The following is a 20197-nucleotide window of genomic DNA, read 5'->3' on the forward strand; positions in this document are numbered from 1 at the left end:
TGATATAATCAATATGTACTATGTAAGTGTAAATGAAATGATATATGTATAACTAAAAGTATACATATTTGTGAATGTTCGGTTTGGATTGGATTAGTTCGGTTTTGGAAATCAAATCCGAAATCCGATCCGATCCGATCCAATAAATAATTTCGGTTTTTTCAATTTTCAGTCCGTTCGGTTTTCGGTTTGATTGGATTTCGATTTTTTTATATCGATTTGTCGGTTTTGTTTGGATTGGTTCGGTTATGAACACCCCTATTTAACATATAGCATGTAGCCAAACAGATAAGATATGCAAACCTTTCAGTTCGGTGCATCATTTATTATTATTATTATTATTTATCAGAAAGCAAGATATATCGATCGATAGTGTTCTGCATGTGCCTTGTCCATTTATCTGTTCCAAGAATATGCAAGATATCTCTCTCCAATCGCAGAGGATACTATTTTCTGTTACTTTTGAAAAGGGAAATGTTCTCTTCAGGTTCAGGAAATATGTATTGATTTAAAATTTGACTGTAATACAATATGGACGTGTAATTCAGCAGGTGTCGTTCACTAATTATTATATGTTCCTTTCATGATCGTGTTTGGATCAGGAGCCGTACATTGGAGACACAGACTTCAATCAAAACAAGGAAGGCCAAGAGGCAAGAGCAGAAATCCTTTTTCGGTCAATCCAAAAAACTAATTTGTATGGTAGTAGTGGCCCAGCCCAATTATCATTTACGAAAGTCCAAACAAAAAACAAAGAGACCCTACTGGTTTAACAATTTTGTTTTATTTGTTTTGAAATTTTAATATTGTTTTTTATCTTCACGTTCCATTGACGGGATTATGCTTCGACCAAAAAATAAAAACGGGATTATGCCACATGTAAGCCTATCTTTGCTTCTAGGGGTGGGAATAGACCAGGCCGTTCGTAGGGGCCTATGATCTAGCCTACCACAGGCCCATGTCAAATTGATAAATAGTCAAGACTTAGGCTTTTTGAAAAGTCTATTTAATTTAACAGGCTAGGCTTAGGCCATTCAAAAAGCCTCGTAAGCCTTATAAGCTAGCCTATTTAAGTAAATATAATTAGTATTTTTCTGGTACATTATAAATATGATTAGTATAAATATATTTTACCATTAATGATGTTTATATCAAAAACTTATCATAATATCTTGATATTATATACTTATTGACATTTTTATATATTTAAACAAATTGACTTATATAATGATTCAAAGTTATAAGTCTACTTAGAAATATATATATGACGTGTTTAAATACCTTAATATGAAGTGTGATTTTAATTGGACTCTCTGACTCTAAGAAACCAACATAATCTTGTTTAGTTTCGTCTCTACCTAGTAGCTTATAATATTAAAAGTCTGATTGTTGAAAAAATTATTTTAGTATAATTTAACATGTTAGCTTATAAGTTTGATAGTTTCTTTACATATAAGTTTGTCAGCAAACGTAAAACTCTTCTAGTGAAACGGGCCTTTAAACAGGCTAACAGGCCAAACCATGCTTTAGGGAAGGCCAGACCAGGCTTGAAAAAAAACATTTGACAGGCCACAGGCTAGGCTCAGGCCTTAAGATTTTTAAACAGGTTGTGCCTATTTACGCAAAGCCTACTTAGGCCCAACCTATTCCCACCCCTATTTGCTTCCAAGAATCGAGCATCACTCAACCATTTTTTGTGTTCTTTCTAATTCTTAAAATCTTGTTGTGTTATGAAAGAAGTCTCACTTCTATTAGGACTCACATATATGGGGCTCCTGGTCCATATGCTATATTTTACTATTTTCTTGTGTTTTTAAGTGATAATGTAATGGCCCATACATGACCTTTTTCATTCTAAGGTTGTTTAACTCAGACTTTGTTATAAATTGTACGTTTTTTTAATGGAAAGGTAATCAGACATTTGTCTCATTTTATCCCTTTCTTAGGCTTTGATAGTTTTCTTCTTATTAGTTCATAGCTGATCCATATTGATATGGATTTCTTCCTATCATGTTATTAGCCGGAATTACTTCCAATGATAGCAAATCAACTTACTCAATTTTGTGATTGAAGATGCCCATGATTCATTCACATGGGTAATAAAACAACTCATTTGTTAATTAATAGCATCAAACAATGAATAATTAATTGTGAGAGTGCAATGTGATTGATAAATCTCTAACATACTTAAAATGTTTTGATTCGTTTACATCATCATCTCTCTTATCATATTAAGGTTTGATTCATAGTTCAAAGGACACCAAATTTGATGCATTACTCTCAGTACAGCCAGAATTCAAACCATTCTAATTTTTCTTCATTGATGATCCATGTCTTTATTTAATTTATGTTTTTTTTCCTACATTGTTCATAATGTGGACACATGTGGAATCCCAATAAGGTTGTTTCCTAAGCAAGGTGCATGGTTTAGGACTCATTATCCTCTTGAATCCAAGGACTCTGGTTTGGTCTCCCAACATTCTTAAGCGCCTTCCAAACAACACTGTTACACATGAAACCAGACCCAGCAGCTATCTGACAAACCCGATCACCCTTCTTGACCCTTTCTTCAAACTCAAGATACGCAAGCTCATACCAGTTGCTACTGCTCGAAGTGTTGCCAAACCGCTCCAGCGTCTTCCTCGATGCTTCCATGTACTCCTCCATCAGCTCCAGATTCTTCTGCACCTCATCCAGCACCTTCTTGCTCGTTGCCACAATACACACATGCTCGAATGCAAGCTTGTAATCTGGAATGTATGGCTTCGTTTTCTTCCTTCTGAATACCAAGTTGGTGAAGAAGTGAAACTGCTCTGAAACTGGCAGAACCAGAGGGCCAAGTGTGGTGATGTTATCCTTCAGTGCATTGCCTCCAACTTCAATCACATCTTTGCTCACGGAAATTCCCTTCCTTCCTTCACTGTCTTCCTTTAGTCGTATGCTTTGGTAGCTTTTGTTGTCCATTCCTTTGTGAGTTCGAACCAGCTGCAACATGCATTGATAATGTTTGTTAGAATTCACAGATGGAGAAACATGGGACTTCAAGGTGTATTGATATTGAGAAGGTTTGAACTTGTAGCATATAGTATGTGTTTGTTTCTATGTTTGAAGTATGCAAATGTCTCTATGTTTGAAGTATGCAAATGTGATTTTACATATAACTCATACTACCTGTTTGACAATGAGTTCAACGGAAATCTAAATAGATATGTATGTGTTTGAGTTCGTATTAAAGTAATGATAATATGTACTCGATTTCACATATTTTAACGCACACTACTGTTTGACATTGAGTTCAACCGAAATCTAAACATGTATATACCTGTTTGAGTTCATATTTGGCACGCCATCTATCTAGGCGGAAATTAGAGAGCATGATGGCGGCAGCCCCCATTCTGAAGAAGCAATTGGGGAGTAGCATGTCAGTGTCATTGCCACTGTACCATGTGTAGCTCACAGCTTCTGTGCTCACTACAAGAGCATAAGAGCTTGGATAGGCATCTAGGAGGTCTTTAGCTAGATCAATGGCTGTGATTCCAGCAGCACAGCCCATCCCGCCAAGGTTAAAGCTCTGAATGTCATGCCTCATCTTGAAATGGTTTATGATCATTGATGAGAGTGATGGGGTGGTGTTTAGTATTCCACAGTTTACTATGAGGATCCTGATATCCTTTGGTTTTACTTTTGTTGCAGCAAGAAGGTCCTTCACTGCACCAAACATCACCATGGATGCTTCTTGCCGGCCATCCTTGAGTGAGGTTCTGTAACCAGGGCGAAAAACACCTTTTGGCATGTAAGTCTCATCACCTATGCCAGATTTCTTAAGAACTCGTTCCTGAATCTCAATTGCAGTGTCATTGAAATTCCCAGACTTCTTAGCTAACTCAATGAACTCTGCCTTAGATATCTGCATAAATAGTCCCATTAGATATATGCAAACATTGGATATACATAAATCATAAATAGGCCTACATTCTCTAAATGCCAAAGAACTAAACAATCTACAATTTTAAGCTACTTATTGCATGTTTGGATCATTTCTCCTTCATAAGAATTAATTCTGAAATCCTGAACCTTCTCTCCAGAATTGTTCAATTGTAGAGGGGTTCCAAATATGCACTTACATTGACATGAAAGTAATAAATAGTCATTCACACTTTTAGGATGTGAAAGAGTGAGAACTAGTTGACTATAGAGTGTGTGTTTTGTTTACCTTGTATTCATTTGAAGGGCGAAAGCATGAAAAGTCAAGCAAATAGGTAGAGCGAGGTGTTGAATCAATATAAAAATATAGCATGAGGCACAATAGTCCTGATATAAATAGAGCCTCTGTGAGGCCACAGTTGTCACAGAGGTCTTCCCAAGTGAGCTTTCCAAAACGAGTGATCAAGGCTGCAAGGAGAGGTGGAGCTAGCAATAAGTACAAGCGATGGCTAATGAGGTAGCCATAACCCAATTTAACATATTTTAGATTGACAGAACTCAGGAAATCTGGGAGTCTTGGCCGAACTCTCACTGAGAAAGAAAGAGAACCAGCATTTGGGCCAGAGTTCTCAACACCCCTCTCCACAATCTCTGTGGAAAACTCTGCATTTTCTTGTGACATTGGGGGAAATTTCTGTTGTAAAATGAGTAATGTTGATTGAAGAAACAAGTGGCAGAAAATATAAAGCAACAACTATATGAACTTGTTGATCATGCTGAGCTTGAAAGTAAAATAGCAATGTTTGAGAAATGGTGGAAGGCAAAGAAGCTTGATGGGATATACATATATAAGGATTAGTGTTCTCTCTCGGTTGGAGAAACAGAATGCTTGGTATGATAAATGGTGCTAAGGATTTTACGTAGAATTAATGCAAACAGAATAGGCATGATGTGCATGAATGCCCATGAGCAGCAGATTTGTAGCACATTGAAATTGTGTGCATGAGGAACAAATTAATTTCATCCTATTTGTTTGATAATTAAAATTCCGTTAATCAGTTTAATTATTAGCAACAAATTAAAAAATCTAGTGTAACATAAACCATATTGCACCATCTAGTGTAACAAGAAAATCACGAGGTATGACGTGATTGTTACTCACCTCGTTTCGTAACCATGAGACTAGAGGTTTTTTTTTTCTGGTCGAAGGTATTGATTTGAAAACCAAACACGGAGATGGGCCAGGCCCAAATAGTCATGAAGATATTACAAGCAGAGACCAGAGGTTTTATAATCTCTAATGGGGATGAAGCACTTTTGTTTTTATCCGCTTACCATTTTATGTTAGCACTAACCGTGAGGATCAATCTAGCAGTGGGTACCCTGGTTTGAACTGAAAAAAGAAATAGTGTTACAAGAGTTCTTAAAAAGGCTAAAAAAAAAAAGGGTATGCAACTCATTAAAAAAGAATATGCATTGATTTTATTAAAAAAGTGTAGTATGAGTAGCCTTGATTACTCGTATTGGAATTGAATAATTTCAAATGAATGTTTATTTTATAGGCACCTATTTTATAAATAGAGTGCACAGGATTTAGTTATCAAGTTAACAAGAGCTCACTTGTGAAGATAAGGGGTTGTCTAAATGACACATAGTAAAAATTGTGTTAAATCACCCCATACTTAGGTGTACCAATTATATTATAACATGTGATCTTATATTTTCCACCTCACTTAATTAAACTATTTTATTTTACATTTTCATAATATTTATCTTATTAAATAATTTAATTGCATAATAAATCTTTCAATTTAGATAATAACATATAGCCCTTTTCTAAAAAACAGAGAATCTCTAATCCTCATTTTTCTTCCAACTTTCTTCTCTGTACGCTCTTCTCCTCGGAAGCAATATTCGTTGTTTATTGTTCCTTTACTTTAGTTTGTGTTCTTCTGCTTGAACTTCATTTATTTGGTTGATGATTTGTGAGAGTCCCACGATACGTTTGAGTACTCCTATAATTGGGAAAAATGTTGCTGTGTGTATTCTTCAGTTTTGGTCCTCTTTTTATAGAGAGGCAAAATGTTGTGTGTTAGGCCATCGTTTGAAACTCTGATCGAGATGATACCAGCCCTTATAAATTGATTTCGATTCATACTTTGTACACAGAATTTGAAACAACAATTAGGTGAGGCTAAAAAGCTGTGTATGTTGTGTGTATTATTGATTGTTTTTCAATAAAAAAATCAAGAGGCAAATTGCTTCGGCACTTATGCAATTATCACAAGGGGGTGGTTGTATGTAACCACAAGTCCACAATTCTGTAAACACACAGATCACAATTGCTTCCACGGAGAAGACGAACAGAGAAGAAAGATGGAAGAAAATAGGGATTAGGGATTTTATGTTTTTTTAAAAAATGAATCATATGTTATTATCTAAATTGATAGGATCATTCTGCAATTAAATTATTTAATAAAATATATATTATGAAAATTTAAAATAAAATAGGTTAATTAAGTGAGGTGGAAAATATAAGAACACATGTTATAATATGATTGGTACACTAAAGTATGGGGTGATTTAACCTAATTTTTACTATAGGTCATTTAGACAACCTTTTTTATTTGTTGGAAAATATTAAGTAGAAAAACAAGAGTTTAATGGATATACACTGACAGTGTAAAATAGTTTTACACAGACATCCAATTGAATTCCGCCAAATCAGAAAATATATTATTCTTTTAATTAAAATTAAAGTCAAATGTAATTATCTCTCCTATGTGGCATGCTTTGATTGGATGACTGTGTAAAACTATTTTACACTGTCTGTGCATATCCATTAAACTCGAAAATAAAGACTTTCAATTCACACATACTATTTTGTCAACTTTCTCTTTATTCAACATTATTTTTATATTCATTGGTCACTTTCATTTGTCATCAATTTCAAAAAAACAATAACTCAATCCTCATCATTCTTGAAGACTATATAGTATATACATTGCCTTTCCGCCCTAACGCCCTTTGTTTATCATTTTCTTTCTGTCAATTTAGCTGGATGCTTTCATTTGCACAAATCACATTGACCCCAAGATCTCCATTTAATTTATTTGTAGTGCATCATATGCTTAGAAAGCCAATGTAGTTCCGAACAAATTAAGGAAGTCTCCTAGATTCACCATAAGAATAAACAATTTCAACTTGATAATGTTTGTTTAACATATGACATTCTCTCCCTTTTGAATTCATGACAAATCAAAACAATAGGTATGAATTCTCTCCCTTTTGAGTGAGTACTAAAAACTTTAGATATATGCTCACTTCCTCCTATCTGAGTTATCTCACATGATGAATGAAAAAGAAACAATGTTTTCCAGTAAATAACCAATGTGGTGGAGAATTTGGTATGCATCCATTTGATAATAGAGACAATGATTATTGATTTGGCGGTAACCAATCCACATAACATGATATGTGATTTTTATAATCATATAAATTTTGAGTTTCTCACATCTTGTCTGCTAACCTTTGATCTCTGGCTCAATCAAGATTCCTTTGAGTTGCTCACAATGATGTATATATAGTGGAGGTCCATGAAAACATTCAAAATTAATTTTTTTATTAGAATGCCTCGTCAGAAAAACGAGTGAAGAAAGAAGAAAATTGTTTGCGGGTTGGCTAAAGCCGCAGAATTGACACACCAGCTGTCAGGATATTAATCTATTCCCCCTAAAGAAGAAATTTTAATAGCATGCATGTTTGTAAACTCTTCTATAATTTGATTCTAAACCCAAAATCAATTCTCGGAAGAAACTTATGTGAGTTTGTTCTCGATGACAGAATTGATTATGAGACAAAATAAGTTGATCCAAACATGTTAAGTGCATGCTTATAAATCCTCCTATAATTCATTCTAAAGTTCAGATCAATTCGGGAAAGAAGTTTAGGTTATTAGCTTATAGTTTCAGAAATCAGAATTGATTCAAGTTGATATAAACAAGCTGTAAGATTATGCAACGCCAGCTCGTTCACAAATCACTCCATTTTTGTGATTTGAGTTCTCAGCTGACAAGTGAAATTGTCAATGCTTATTAGATGCACACTCAGCGATTGCAGACAAACTTCCCACCAAACAACACCTATCATATATGATTACAGAAACCTTACGTTAACCCAAAAGTCTTATGATGGCGTTTGGAAAATTAACAAACAGATTCCTTTTGTGATAGTATCCACAGTTGCCTTATCAGGATAGAGTTTGGTTTGGCCAAGAGTTGGGTCAAAGTAGCAGAGGGAATCAAGCATATGAGATAAAAATCACACTAGGTTGCATTGCAATCCTTCATTATTACCATTCATGCTATGGTATATGCTGTACAATAAAAAATTCAAAGCTGAAAAAATGTCTTAACAGTGGGGAAAAATTTCCCTTCTACAAAGCCAATCAGAGAAGATAATAAAATCATAAATGAATTTGCTAAAAAAATCTGAAAGCTTCTCCGCCGTTAGGCCCTAGTAGCTCAAATTCCAAATTTCCAACTCCTGCCAGAAAATGAATCCAATACTAGTATAGCCACATTGTGTCATTCATGACACAGTTTCACCTGCCACCAATTGAAGATTTGGACCAAGAGGACATTGAGGAAGATAAATTAATATCCTCAAGAGTTGGGTGTGTTGAAAAGCAAAAATACTGGGAATACTCGGAAATTAGATCCCTTGAATTCAACTGGTTGAGCAAATAGGTGTCCATATTCTCAATTTCTGAGTCCTCTCCCTCATTCTTCCCCTCTAAAATATTCAACACTTGCCTCATTGTTGGCCTGGCTTTTGGTTCAGGGTATGCACACAACAAACCCAAGTGCAGCACCCTCTCCATTTCTTGTACACTGAACTCTTCTTTAGCCCTTAGCGTTTCATCAATTGCATTCACAAGTTCCCCTTCTACCATTTGCTTCCATACCCACTCCACCAAAGGTGGCTTACCTTCTTCTAGAGGCCTCCTTCCACACATGACTTCTAGAACCAAGATGCCAAACATGTAAACATCAGTACGAGTTGAAGCTCGTCCGGTTTTGATCACTTCAGGAGCCATGTACCCCACTGTCCCAACCAATTTTGTTGTGCTAGCAACATGATCATGGTTGTGCATTCGCGCTAACCCGAAATCCCCCAACCTTCCATTCATATCCCTATCCAATAAGACATTGCTGGCCTTGATGTCCCTATGCACTACTTTGACTTCCCAACCCTCATGCAAGTACATGATAGCAGAAGCCACATCTTTAATAATCCTTGTCCTGTCTTCAAGACCTAACATCTTGCTTTCATCACAATCAAACACCCTCTTGTCTAAGCTTCCATTTTCCATGTATTCATAAACTAACAAGAAATTCCCCATGTCTTTCTTGCACCAGCCTCTCAACCCCACCAAATTCCTTTGCTTCAATCTCCCAAGGCTCGAAATTTCTGCAAGAAATTCTCGAACGCCATCGTTTTCATGAGAAATGCGTTTCACAGCTACCTCTTCCCCTCCTCCTAAAACACCCTTGTACACCTTCCCATTCCCTCCAACTCCAATCACGTTTTCCTCAGAGAACATCTTTGTGGCTGCTTCTATTTCTTCATATGTCATTCTGTGTGGCCAATACTCCAATTCCCAATCTTCCATTTCATTTCTCTTCCTTATCATCCTTCGCCTCCTCTGAATCAAAAACAGTGCCAACAAAACCAGTAGACAAACAAAAAAGCAAACTCCAATGGTAACTCCTGCAGCAAACCCCTTAGACTGAACAATTGAAGTCTGTGGAAGAACAAAAGAAGGTAACCCAGTAGTAACAAGTTCTTCACTCAACGAAAAATTTGTATTGCTAAAACTCCAAGCCAGAATCTTGTGACTTTCAACCAACTGCCCAGTTGCACTAGTAAATCCAACAAACATCTCATCTACAAAAACTTCAGACAAGTTCAGAGAAACATTCATCAATGGCCTGCTAGGCCTTTTCACACCAACCTTTGCCATGGTAACATTAAGCATAGAATCTTCATAATCAATCCAAACCTGGTAGTTTTCACCATTGTTGAGCATCAACTCCTTAAAAGACTTATCATCTTCACTTTTCCTATCCTCTGGCCAATACCCAGCATCATGGGAGAAAACAGACTTGAGAGAATTCATGTCAACCCCAACATGGTTAGCATTCAAATCATTGAACTCCTGGTTCATGAACACATCGAACTCAACACCAAACACATGGTTGCTGGGACTACCATTGTTGCTGAGGTTAAACAAACCCAGATGCTGAGCTGAGCTGGTACCTTGGATTCCAGTAACCGGAGTGAAGATGAAAACTAAGCCATGCCCGGGAAGTGTGTTTGCAAATGGCGCCATGGTGAAGATGAAGGAAGTGGAGAAAGGGTAGACATAAGAAGAGTTTGGTTTTTTGGTGGCGATTTTTGCAGGGAACAGAGCACGGCCAATGGAAAATCTTTGATGGTGTGTGAGGGTGAGAATACGAGAATCAACGGTGGCATTGCCGAAGAGTAAGACATCAGAAGCGTTGTTGAAGCCGTTGAAGATGAATTCAATGGCGGATATTGAGCTGAAGAGGAGGAAGAAAGAGAGGAGAAACGGTGGAAGCGGTTGCATGTGATTGTTTGTGGTCATTTTTGCGGCGGAGAAGAAACAGAGGAGGGTGTTGTCATTGATGAATGAAACAGAGGGTTGAGAAAACTTGGAGTGAAAAACCGTGGTGGTACTAGTTGAAGGTTCTTTGGTCAACCATTGCAGCTGACAAGATAAGCGTTTACCTTTCGCAATTAACATTAATTTTATGTTGTTTTCAACAACATAAAAGTAAACTCTATTAGATTTGAATTTGGATTCTTAATTTTAAATTTCATGAAATCAGTGCTCAAATGGTGTAGTTCCTATCTAGTAAGAGGCTTCATGAAAGAAAGACTCTTTTATTTATTTGATGAATCACATCATTCATTCATGAAGCACCGAAATCGAAACAGTTGTATGTTTCTCTTGATAAACCAACACATTATTGATTACGAAATATAGTGTATCCGATCCTTGTAGTTAGAATGAAAATTTTAAAATTTGAAAAAACGGAAAATATATATTAGTTTAATTATCGACATGTCACGAAATGACCAAACATGGTCTAATGAAGATAAAATAAGATTTTTTTTGACGGTGAAGATAAAATAACTAATTAATTTTTTTTTTAAGAATGAAGTAGTCATCCGGATTTGTATGGCCTTCTTCAGGCGGATATTTAGGCTTCTATGCTGGCTATGATTTAATCTATTTGATGTTTCGTTAAAAAAAAAAAGAAGTAACTGCCAAATTATCTTGCTTAGACAAAATCAAATGAGAGATAGTATACATGATTACTTTTATGCCATATTGTGTCCTTTTCATGACAATATATGGAGAATTTCAAATTTAGCATTTTTTATAGAAAAATATAAAAGTTATCATGTTAAAAATTACGTAGGAATAAAAGATTAAGACTAATCATGTTTGGTTGATCTATATTTTTCTATAAAAAATGCTAAATTTGAAATTCTTCATATATATTGTCATGAAAAGGACACAACATGGCATAAAAGTAATCATGTATAATATCTCTCATTTGATTTTGTCTAAGCAAGATAATTGAGCAGCTACTTCTTTTTTTTGAACGAAACATCAAATAGATTAAATCATAGCCGGCATAGAAGCCTAAATATCCGCCTATACACCGAGGATTAGCTCAAGTGGTAAGAGCTAGGAGACATAAGGGTGGGGAAGGGAAGGTCCAGGGTTCGAATCCTGGAAGGGTACTTTGAAGGAAATTTCTAACTTACTAACAACTAACCACTAACATTTGTCTATCAAAAAAAAAAACCAAACATGATTAGTCGAAAAGGAATTTAATTTAAAAAAGGGTTAATGATTATATTAGTCCCTGTGTTCGTAAGTGAATTTGATTTTAGTCCCTAACCGGAACAAAGTTTGATTCTCATTCCTACGATTGTGCACATTTTGATTTTGGTCATCGTCGAAGAGCGGAGGTCCGGCAAGGGTGCTGAGTGGCACGCAAATGCTTACGTGGCTAAATCTACGTCATTTTTAATTCCACACAAATAGTTAATTAATAATAAAATTAAAATAAAAAATCATGTATTCCTAATCTTTCTTTGATCACCCACGATATCAAAGTCTTAATCTTTGGGCAAAACAATGTTGTAGGTAGGATGTGGTTCGCTTGATGGAGACAGAGAACGACGCGATCCAAATTGAGACCCAGAAATGTCACGTATGAACCAAATCGACGCCCGACACACGCCTCAATGTACCCAACCATAACCCGGATCACGAATCAACACCTCTTTCATCTATTGTGAACTAACAATGTGAAGCGCCCCTAGATTCGCCCGAGTCAAGTGTGTTTTGACAAAACAAGTAAAGGGGTGAAACAAATAATACTTTATCATCATACCTGATTAATTTGATTCTTTCTAGCATCTGGTGGCAGTGGCTCAACAAGTCCCCCTACAATGTAACAAAGCTATAATGAAACAAATAATAAATAATTTAAAGTCTAATGATTAGTAGAGAAATAAATATTAGTAGAGAAACTGAAATTGAATCTCAAAACTTGAGAGAAATACTTCAATCGGTATTTTTTTTTACAGACCAATGTTAGTTGTTAGTTTTTTTTTTTGTAAGCAAAAGAATTGCATTCAACCTTAGACAAGGAGTGCTAAACCCAAATACAAAAACGGGAAAGAGTAGCAGCAAACAAGCCACCACGAAAAATAAAAATAAAAAGCAAAGAACTAACTAGAAGGTTCACCAAAATGCAATCCGTATGTTCATTGCCACCAACTGATAAGTGCAAAATTTACCTAGTTTTCCATTGTTATTAAGGCACTTATCTATGTGATTTATGGAAAATTTATATCAAAGTTACTCTCTGTTGCTAAGAATTTATAGATTAGTGAATTCTAGCTAGAAAGTGTTTAAAATGTAATTCCAATCTCAACTTTTGTTGTAGGAATGATGATTTGAGGAACAAATGCAAGAAACCAAGGATTTTGAAGATTTTGCGTCAAAAGAGCTCAGCTTATTCCAAAAGGTGCTCAGCTGATTTATGGTGAAATGGTTCTGTCTTAAAAGAGCTGAGCTGATTTTGAAGATGCTAAGCTGATTTTTAGTGGAATGGTTATGTCTTAAAAGAGCTGAGCTGATTTTGAAGGTGCTTAGCTGATTTTTAGTGGAATGATTCTGTCCTAAAAGAGCTGAGCTGATTTTAAGAGTGCTCGGCTGGTCTGAGACGGTTTGGAGACAAAACCATCAGTGAAGGTAAACAAATTCAGCTCAGCGCATGGGAAAAAGAGCTGAGCGCCCTGTGTCACGAATTTCATATAAAAAGGCCAAAATCCCATCAGAAAGAGAACTTACTGAACCAGAACCAGAAAAACAGAGAGACCCATTCAGAAAATGAGAGTTAATCACTTGGGAAAAGAGGGGAACTTGAGGAAAGGAAGAAAGGAAGGAAGATAGAGGGCTCTTGTACCTTCTGTCGAACTGGGGACACGCCGACGATGGCACGGGTCATCTTCTTCTTCTTCTTTTCTTTTCGTAAGCTTCAAAGCATCCTTGGAAATGGATAGTTAAACCTCTTTGTGTTGGAATTGGATGTAATCTTTTAACTTCTATATATTCATCTTGATTTTCATGTATTAATTCATGTTCTTTGTGATGATTTCAATGGGTTATCTTGTTCTTCATGCTAGTTTTAGATTGATCAACTAAAACTTGATCTTGGATTTGATAGCTTAAGTGGGAACTTTGTTCTTGAATCTGAAATAGATAATCTCATCTATTGAATATAAGATCTAGGAATAGGGTTAGTTCAATAGTCAATTAACACCTTAGTTTAATGCTACTTGCTTTCTTAATTATTCAAGGAATTGATGATTAGTTAGTGAGTTGATGATCTTTTTCATGAGGGAACTATGAAGAAGTTAAGACATGGTGTCATGAAATCAAACATAGAGCATAGTTTATATGTGAGATCATAGAATACTTAGAGGTTAACTGGTGAACTCTGATTCCATCCGTTTTCCCAACTTGATTACAACCGGTTTTATTACTTCTTTCCTTTAATTTTGTAACGTTTGACCAAACAATCAACCCACCTTTGATGAACTCATTGCTTAGGTAATTTCACTAAAGAATGGCATTTGTATTAGCAATTCTCTGCGGATACGACAAAACCCTTTACTATACTACAATTGAATCTTGAAAGGGATTTGAAAGTAGTTGTGGTAAAAACCTTTCAACACCAACCAAAGAACACACTAAACAAATGGCAAAACCAACAACCAATCCAAAAAAAAGTATGAACAAACCCCATAAATGGCACACCAGCACCAACCAAAACACCCAAAAAAACACTAAACTCAGCCTAGAAAACAACAAATTACAAACCAACGAGACAATCACCTAGATTTGTTTTCCATTCAAACAGAGAATTTAGAGTTATCAGTAATGTTAGAAAATTAGTTTCTTCACCTGGATTTGAACCTCATCTTTACCCTTCAATCCCTCCAAACGCTTATGTCCCTAGCTCTTATATATCCCAAAATAATTTGGCATGTTTCTCCATAATAGTCATTAACCGTAACCGTTTTCTGCTTTTTATTTATTTATTTATCATGAAACCTAACACAAAATGTCAAAATTTAACTTCCAAATGTTATTGTAAAATTAAAACTTGCTTGAGAAAACCTAAGAAAATAGTCAAATACTTCATTTTACATGCTTGCACACACAAAAATATAATTGACTTACTCTAACTCGTACACACTCTGATCTGTAAGCCTAGTAACTGTGTATGTTCTTGCCACATGTGCACTTGTAGAAATCTTGACCACAAAGCCTCTTAGTGTTGTGCTACCTGGATTTAAGAGAAAAGACACATGATTTTATATAAATATCAGCCGGAACCATATGTTATAATTAAACAATATGATAGAAGCAGAATATTGGGCTAGTATTCTATAAGGTCCAAGAGAACTATTGGGTCAAAATTTGTTTAATTTCTGCATTAGTAATTATATTGTTATGTTTTATTTCATTTTAAAGTATTCTAAGTGGTGTTATACGGACAAAACCTTAAAATCTTCAGCCTATGCTCATCGATTGGCTCTTTCCGGGTACGCTGATCTTAGTGCACTGGTGGCTCTCCCCCTTCGCTTGGCTGGATCATGGTCTGCCACGACTCTTCCGTGGGTGATGCGAGCTGCTCGTCAGGATCCAGTGCAACGGATCATGACAGATCTTCTGTGTGGGGCTTGGTTGGAGGCTGATCTTTAGTCCGCGCATGAACACCGGCGGAAGACGAAGAGGCAGAATCATCATCGAGTAGAGCGGATGACGACGTAATGGGCACCGAAAAGGAAGAAACAATACCGGAGCTTGGAGTCTTGGTAGCGGAAGGTACCGGTTGGTTGCGTTGTGGTTTAACAGCATCGGAACTTGAACAACACAAACTCATTGACTAGAAAGCTTCTATATTAAGATCGAGATCCTATAATCATTATATGCTCTAACTATCAAAGCCAATCTTGACATACCTTCAAGCGAACTTCAGGAGTCATTTTTGATGAACAATTAATCTTCAATACTTGAGAAATGTAATCCAAGGCCTTAACATTTCAAAAGAGTATCACATCTGCAGTAGTAAAACAAGTATTTTGTAATTATTTAGATAAATGATAATGTGTAGTATAGAATAGAATATAACTTACCAAAAACAATCAAAGAAAATCCATTTGTCGTTAAGCAAAAACTATGAACATATTCGGTATGACATGTGTTCCCAGTCGAGCTGCACAGTTGAGTCCGATAAAGAAAATCCATAATTGTCTTCGTACTTTTCTCAGCTCTTTGGATTGATAATAATCTGCTCAACCAACTCGGTAGTTGCCTGAAAATCTCCTACCGGTACATTAAGCATAAATCATATTAAAGTTGAAATTTATATAATACATAACATTTACCAGTACATTAAGCATTTAAAAATAAACGTTATTTTTGTTACAAAATTTTAAGGTTAAAGGACGGTGCGTCATCCATGACACGGAAAGTTGTCGGACTTAAAAATACATATAAAAGACTCTCAAATAGACTACAAGAGTTTGAACTTGCAATCAGTTAGATATGAGATTCTCCTTACTATACCAACAATTAAATTTATTTTAGGGTTAATAGTTTTAGTCCTTAAGTGTGTGTTTGGAAAATCCATTCAGATCTACGTTTAAATTTAAATTAAAGAGATTTCCTCATATAAAAAGAAGAAGTGGACAAATACGTATCCTTCAGTTCACAGAATCCAATTTCCACCGAGGCGAGATCAGAATCTCCCCGTGACGGCACTTCAAAAACATCGCCACGTGTCAAGCCACGTGGACAATCTCTCAAAAGATCAGCACCTAGACAGGGTCCCACCGGAACCTTATCCTCGAATCTCTCCCTGACGTCACACTACTACCATTTCTGTAATAAAACTAAAAATCAATTAAACTAGTGTTCTTTACCTGTGCGTTGCACGGCGATTAAATTTATTCTAAAGATGAATCAGTAGAAATATGTTTTGACTTAGTTTAAGCTCTTTTAAGTAAGTAGAACAGATATGAAACCAAACATATGTTACAAACATGTAGATGAATGAACCACAACAAATATATTAATTTGATGAGGTTGTATAGACCTCACAATGTCAACATTTGAATAGTAATAAGAACCAAATTTTTAAGAAATGCATTACATTGAAATTGAAATAAGATAAACATAACAATGAAAACAACATGAACCCTTATTAGAAGTTGTAGTCCATGATCAATGATAAAAACTTCATAACCGATCTTGTAGTCAATCAAACATATGTTACAAATATGTAGATGAATGAACCACAACAAATATATTAATTTGATGAGGTTGTATAGACCTCACAATGTCAACATTTGAATAGTAATAAGAACCAAATTTTTAAGAAATGCATTACATTGAAATTGAAATAAGATAAACATAACAATGAAAACAACATGAACCCTTATTAGAAGTTGTAGTCCATGATCAATGATAAAAACTTCATAACCGATTCTTGTAGTCAATCAAACATATGTTACAAACATGTAGATGAATGAACCACAACAAATATATTAATTTGATGAGGTTGTATAGACCTCACAATGTCAACATTTGAATAGTAATAAGAACCAAATTTTTAAGAAATGCATTACATTGAAATTGAAATAAGATAAACATAACAATGAAAACAACATGAACCCTTATTAGAAGTTGTAGTCCATGATCAATGATAAAAACTTCATAACCGATCTTGTAGTCAATCAAGCATATTTGAGCTATAGAACCTACAAAAGAAAAAATTTATATAAGAGTAATAATCAGTAACCAATACAAATATAAACTGTATATAATTTGAAAATTTTTAACAAACCTTTTAGAAACTACAAAGTAACAAATAGGTCAGAGGAAAAGAAATTTAGACCGTATGTAGGGGAAAGAATGATAAATAAATAAGGTAATGTGAATATATCAATATTAGATTTCCTAATCTACGAAATTTATGTTGTTCCAACTTATTTTGATTATAGAATAAAACTCTTCACATTATTATTTAGATTTTATTCGAATATTAATCATATTTTTACCATTAAAACGTGGATTTCCTCCAAAAAAAAAAATAGGATTGGAAAAAAATGAAGTTTCATAAGTTGTTGTAAAGAAAATTAAAGGTAACACTGAATACTGGTTGATCAATAATAGAGCATATCTTGCATAATTTATCTTCCATAATAGATGCAACCACCTGATTACTTAAAATTAGATTTTTTTTTTTTAAAAACTTATTGAATAATCCTTCTCTGATATTCATTTAAAAAATTCATTTTTTCATAAATACGAATCAGGTTTTAAAATTTTAGTCAAACCTTAATTAATTGTTTAGATATTATTCGAATATATGTTTCCTCATATACCAAAAAAACGTGGGTTCCTCCACAAAAATAGGATTATAAAAACTTGACTTTTCCTAATTTGTTGTAAAGAAAATTAAAAGTAACATTGTATACAGGTTGATCCCAATTAGAGCAAATCTTGCATAATTTATCTTTAAATAAAGAAAAAAAATATGGAAGATTAATTATGGTTGATTGATTTAATCTATTTGAATTTGAATATTGATTTTTTTTGAACGAAGCAAATTTGAATATTAATTTCAGATATATAACTGTTATAATTGGAGCGAAAAACGGTGTGAACAACATAAAAAAATATCCGTATAACAATTTTTTTTTGAAATAAGAATATTAATGAATTAATGCAATATACGTATAAGAAAAGGGAATATTAAAAATCGTATAACGAAAGACAAAATTTGTTTTTAGCATTAAAGGATAGTTTTAAAAAAATATATGAAAAAAAATAATATTTTGAATGATTATTCCATAAGTAATTTGTGATGAGTGGAGATGTTTGATTCAGCATTAATGAACGGTTTAAATAATCATTAAACAACAATTAATAAGTTATTTCAAGATTATTTGAATGCTTGACAATGATTGGACATAAAAATAAAATCAAGGAGAAATTAATCTGGCCATAAATTAGTTAAAATGAATTAGAGCTTGACACTTGTCAGCTAAAGAGGAGGGTGAGTGAGAGTGAACTTGGGAGTGCCACCTCATCTAAGTGGGTCTCACAGAGTTATTCTTTTCTATAGTATATAGATAGATTCATAGCATAATCAATTCTAGCAATCAATTTTTCTCAATTTTAATTTCCGTTCATCGATTCGATGGTGTTGTTATTGGTATAGTGTGTGATTCGCGTGAGAGTGAGGAGGAAAGAAAGAGGGGTTAGGGTTTTAACATTCACCACCGCGATGCGACGGAACTCAAAATAGCAACCACCACCACCACCGTCAATGGCATCACCGTCGTCGTCATCGTCGTCGGCGTTTTTCGTGATCTGCATTCTTCACTCTCTGATCGCAATCACCAGTGGAGGCCTCATGATGTTCTACATGAAGGAGGTTTACACCTTCGGCCACGGCGTTCAGACGGCGACCAAGCTTCTCGGCTCCACTCCTCACGACCAGCTTCTCATCAAGACCTCCGATTCCTTCTCCGGCTTGCTCCTCGTCGCCATCGGATTCCTCCTCCTCATGGTTTCCTTCGTTAGGGATCGTGATTTCCAGAACTTCTTCGCGAAAGGCTGCACGCTGCTCCATTTCTTCATGGCTATGTGGAGGATCTACTTTGAGCGTAAGGTGGAGGATCTTGCTTGGGATTGGCTTAGGCAAACTGTTGGTGATATTCTCTTGGCGCTTTCATGGGTTTTCTTCCTTGTTTACTCTTGGAGAGAGAAGTATGATTGATTTTCAGCTTTGATTTTGAATTTACTCTGTAAAATTATCGGATCTCACATGTTTATCATCAAATGGATATTTAAGATGTGCATTATTATGTTGTGAATTACCTTTTCCTGAATTCAATCTAGCTCAGAAATGAAGAATTTGAGTATCTTTGTTGATTTCTTATGTTGGGAATGAATGATACTATATTTGGTAGTTTCTTAGCTAGAGCTTGTTCCACATTGATGGTGATACTTTTGAGTGTGTGAAGTTTCATGGTTGCTGTTATCTTTAGGATTGGAGAGTTGTGAATGGATATGGTCTTTTGGTCAGTTGTACAATTTGAGATGTCATTGTTGGTGGATAGTGATTAACAGGATTTTGGTGTGAAATTTTTCAATTGAAAAGCTCTATTTCTGTACTTCACATATTAAGAGATGACCATGGTTCCTTTGAGATCTTTGTTGTGCTCAATCACAATGGTCATTTCTGTGGGGGGAAGGGTAGGGAAATGAAGGGATTTGCAGGGTGAAGGGCCAGGGTTCAAACCCTGGTGAAAGAACTAATATACTAACAATTAACAACTAAGTTGGTCATTTCTCTGTTCCCTTAGATAATAGATACACATCTCTACAATTCTACACTTTCAGGCACCCCTCTTATTTAAAACCAGGGCTCAAGGTAAGTTGGCTATGAGCAACTCAAGGTGAGTTGTGGCACCATATACTACATTTTTGAGGTGATTCAAACTGTATAAATGTCCATTCAACGGAAAAAAAATTTCTTCAATAGCTTACATTCTTTATACATTCAAATATCTCTATTGC

The 20197-nt window shown here is 35.1% G+C and overlaps 3 protein-coding genes and 1 long non-coding RNA gene across 6 annotated transcripts; 1 reads left to right on the forward strand and 3 right to left on the reverse strand.

Annotated features, from left to right (window-relative positions):
* Window positions 1-2343: 2343 nt before the first annotated feature.
* LOC130724577 (3-ketoacyl-CoA synthase 15) lies at window positions 2344-4609 on the reverse strand. Of its 2 annotated transcripts, none has more exons than XM_057575844.1 (3): window positions 4214-4609; window positions 3323-3907; window positions 2344-2985 (listed from the first exon to the last, which is right to left on the reverse strand). In XM_057575844.1, exons 1-3 carry the CDS (start codon window positions 4604-4606, stop codon window positions 2428-2430), a joined length of 1536 nt encoding a protein of 511 aa, XP_057431827.1. In that variant the 5' UTR covers window positions 4607-4609; the 3' UTR covers window positions 2344-2427. The 2 variants fall into 2 exon arrangements, with proteins under 2 accessions (XP_057431827.1, XP_057431828.1); XM_057575845.1 differs by lacking the exon at window positions 4214-4609 and having other exon boundaries at window positions 2344-2742; window positions 2830-2985; window positions 3323-3913.
* Window positions 4610-8233: 3624 nt separating this feature from the next.
* LOC130724193 (L-type lectin-domain containing receptor kinase VII.1-like) lies at window positions 8234-10895 on the reverse strand. Its single transcript, XM_057575366.1, has one exon. The coding sequence runs from the start codon at window positions 10751-10753 to the stop codon at window positions 8528-8530; it is 2226 nt and encodes a 741-aa protein (XP_057431349.1). The 5' UTR covers window positions 10754-10895; the 3' UTR covers window positions 8234-8527.
* Window positions 10896-11532: 637 nt separating this feature from the next.
* Window positions 11533-15924, reverse strand: LOC130724194 (uncharacterized). Of its 2 annotated transcripts, XR_009014451.1 has the most exons (4): window positions 15742-15924; window positions 15106-15665; window positions 14783-14888; window positions 11533-12475 (listed from the first exon to the last, which is right to left on the reverse strand). It is a non-coding gene; the product is annotated as an uncharacterized LOC130724194 (long non-coding RNA). The 2 variants fall into 2 exon arrangements; XR_009014450.1 differs by lacking the exon at window positions 11533-12475 and having other exon boundaries at window positions 14673-14888.
* A 2850-nt stretch (window positions 15925-18774) lies between these two features.
* On the forward strand, window positions 18775-19549 carry LOC130722922 (uncharacterized). The gene has a single exon (XM_057573809.1). The coding sequence runs from the start codon at window positions 18942-18944 to the stop codon at window positions 19392-19394; it is 453 nt and encodes a 150-aa protein (XP_057429792.1). The 5' UTR covers window positions 18775-18941; the 3' UTR covers window positions 19395-19549.
* Window positions 19550-20197: the final 648 nt, after the last annotated feature.

This window comes from Lotus japonicus, chromosome 6 (assembly GCF_012489685.1).
Source record: "Lotus japonicus ecotype B-129 chromosome 6, LjGifu_v1.2".
NCBI classification, from domain to species: domain Eukaryota; kingdom Viridiplantae; phylum Streptophyta; class Magnoliopsida; order Fabales; family Fabaceae; genus Lotus; species Lotus japonicus.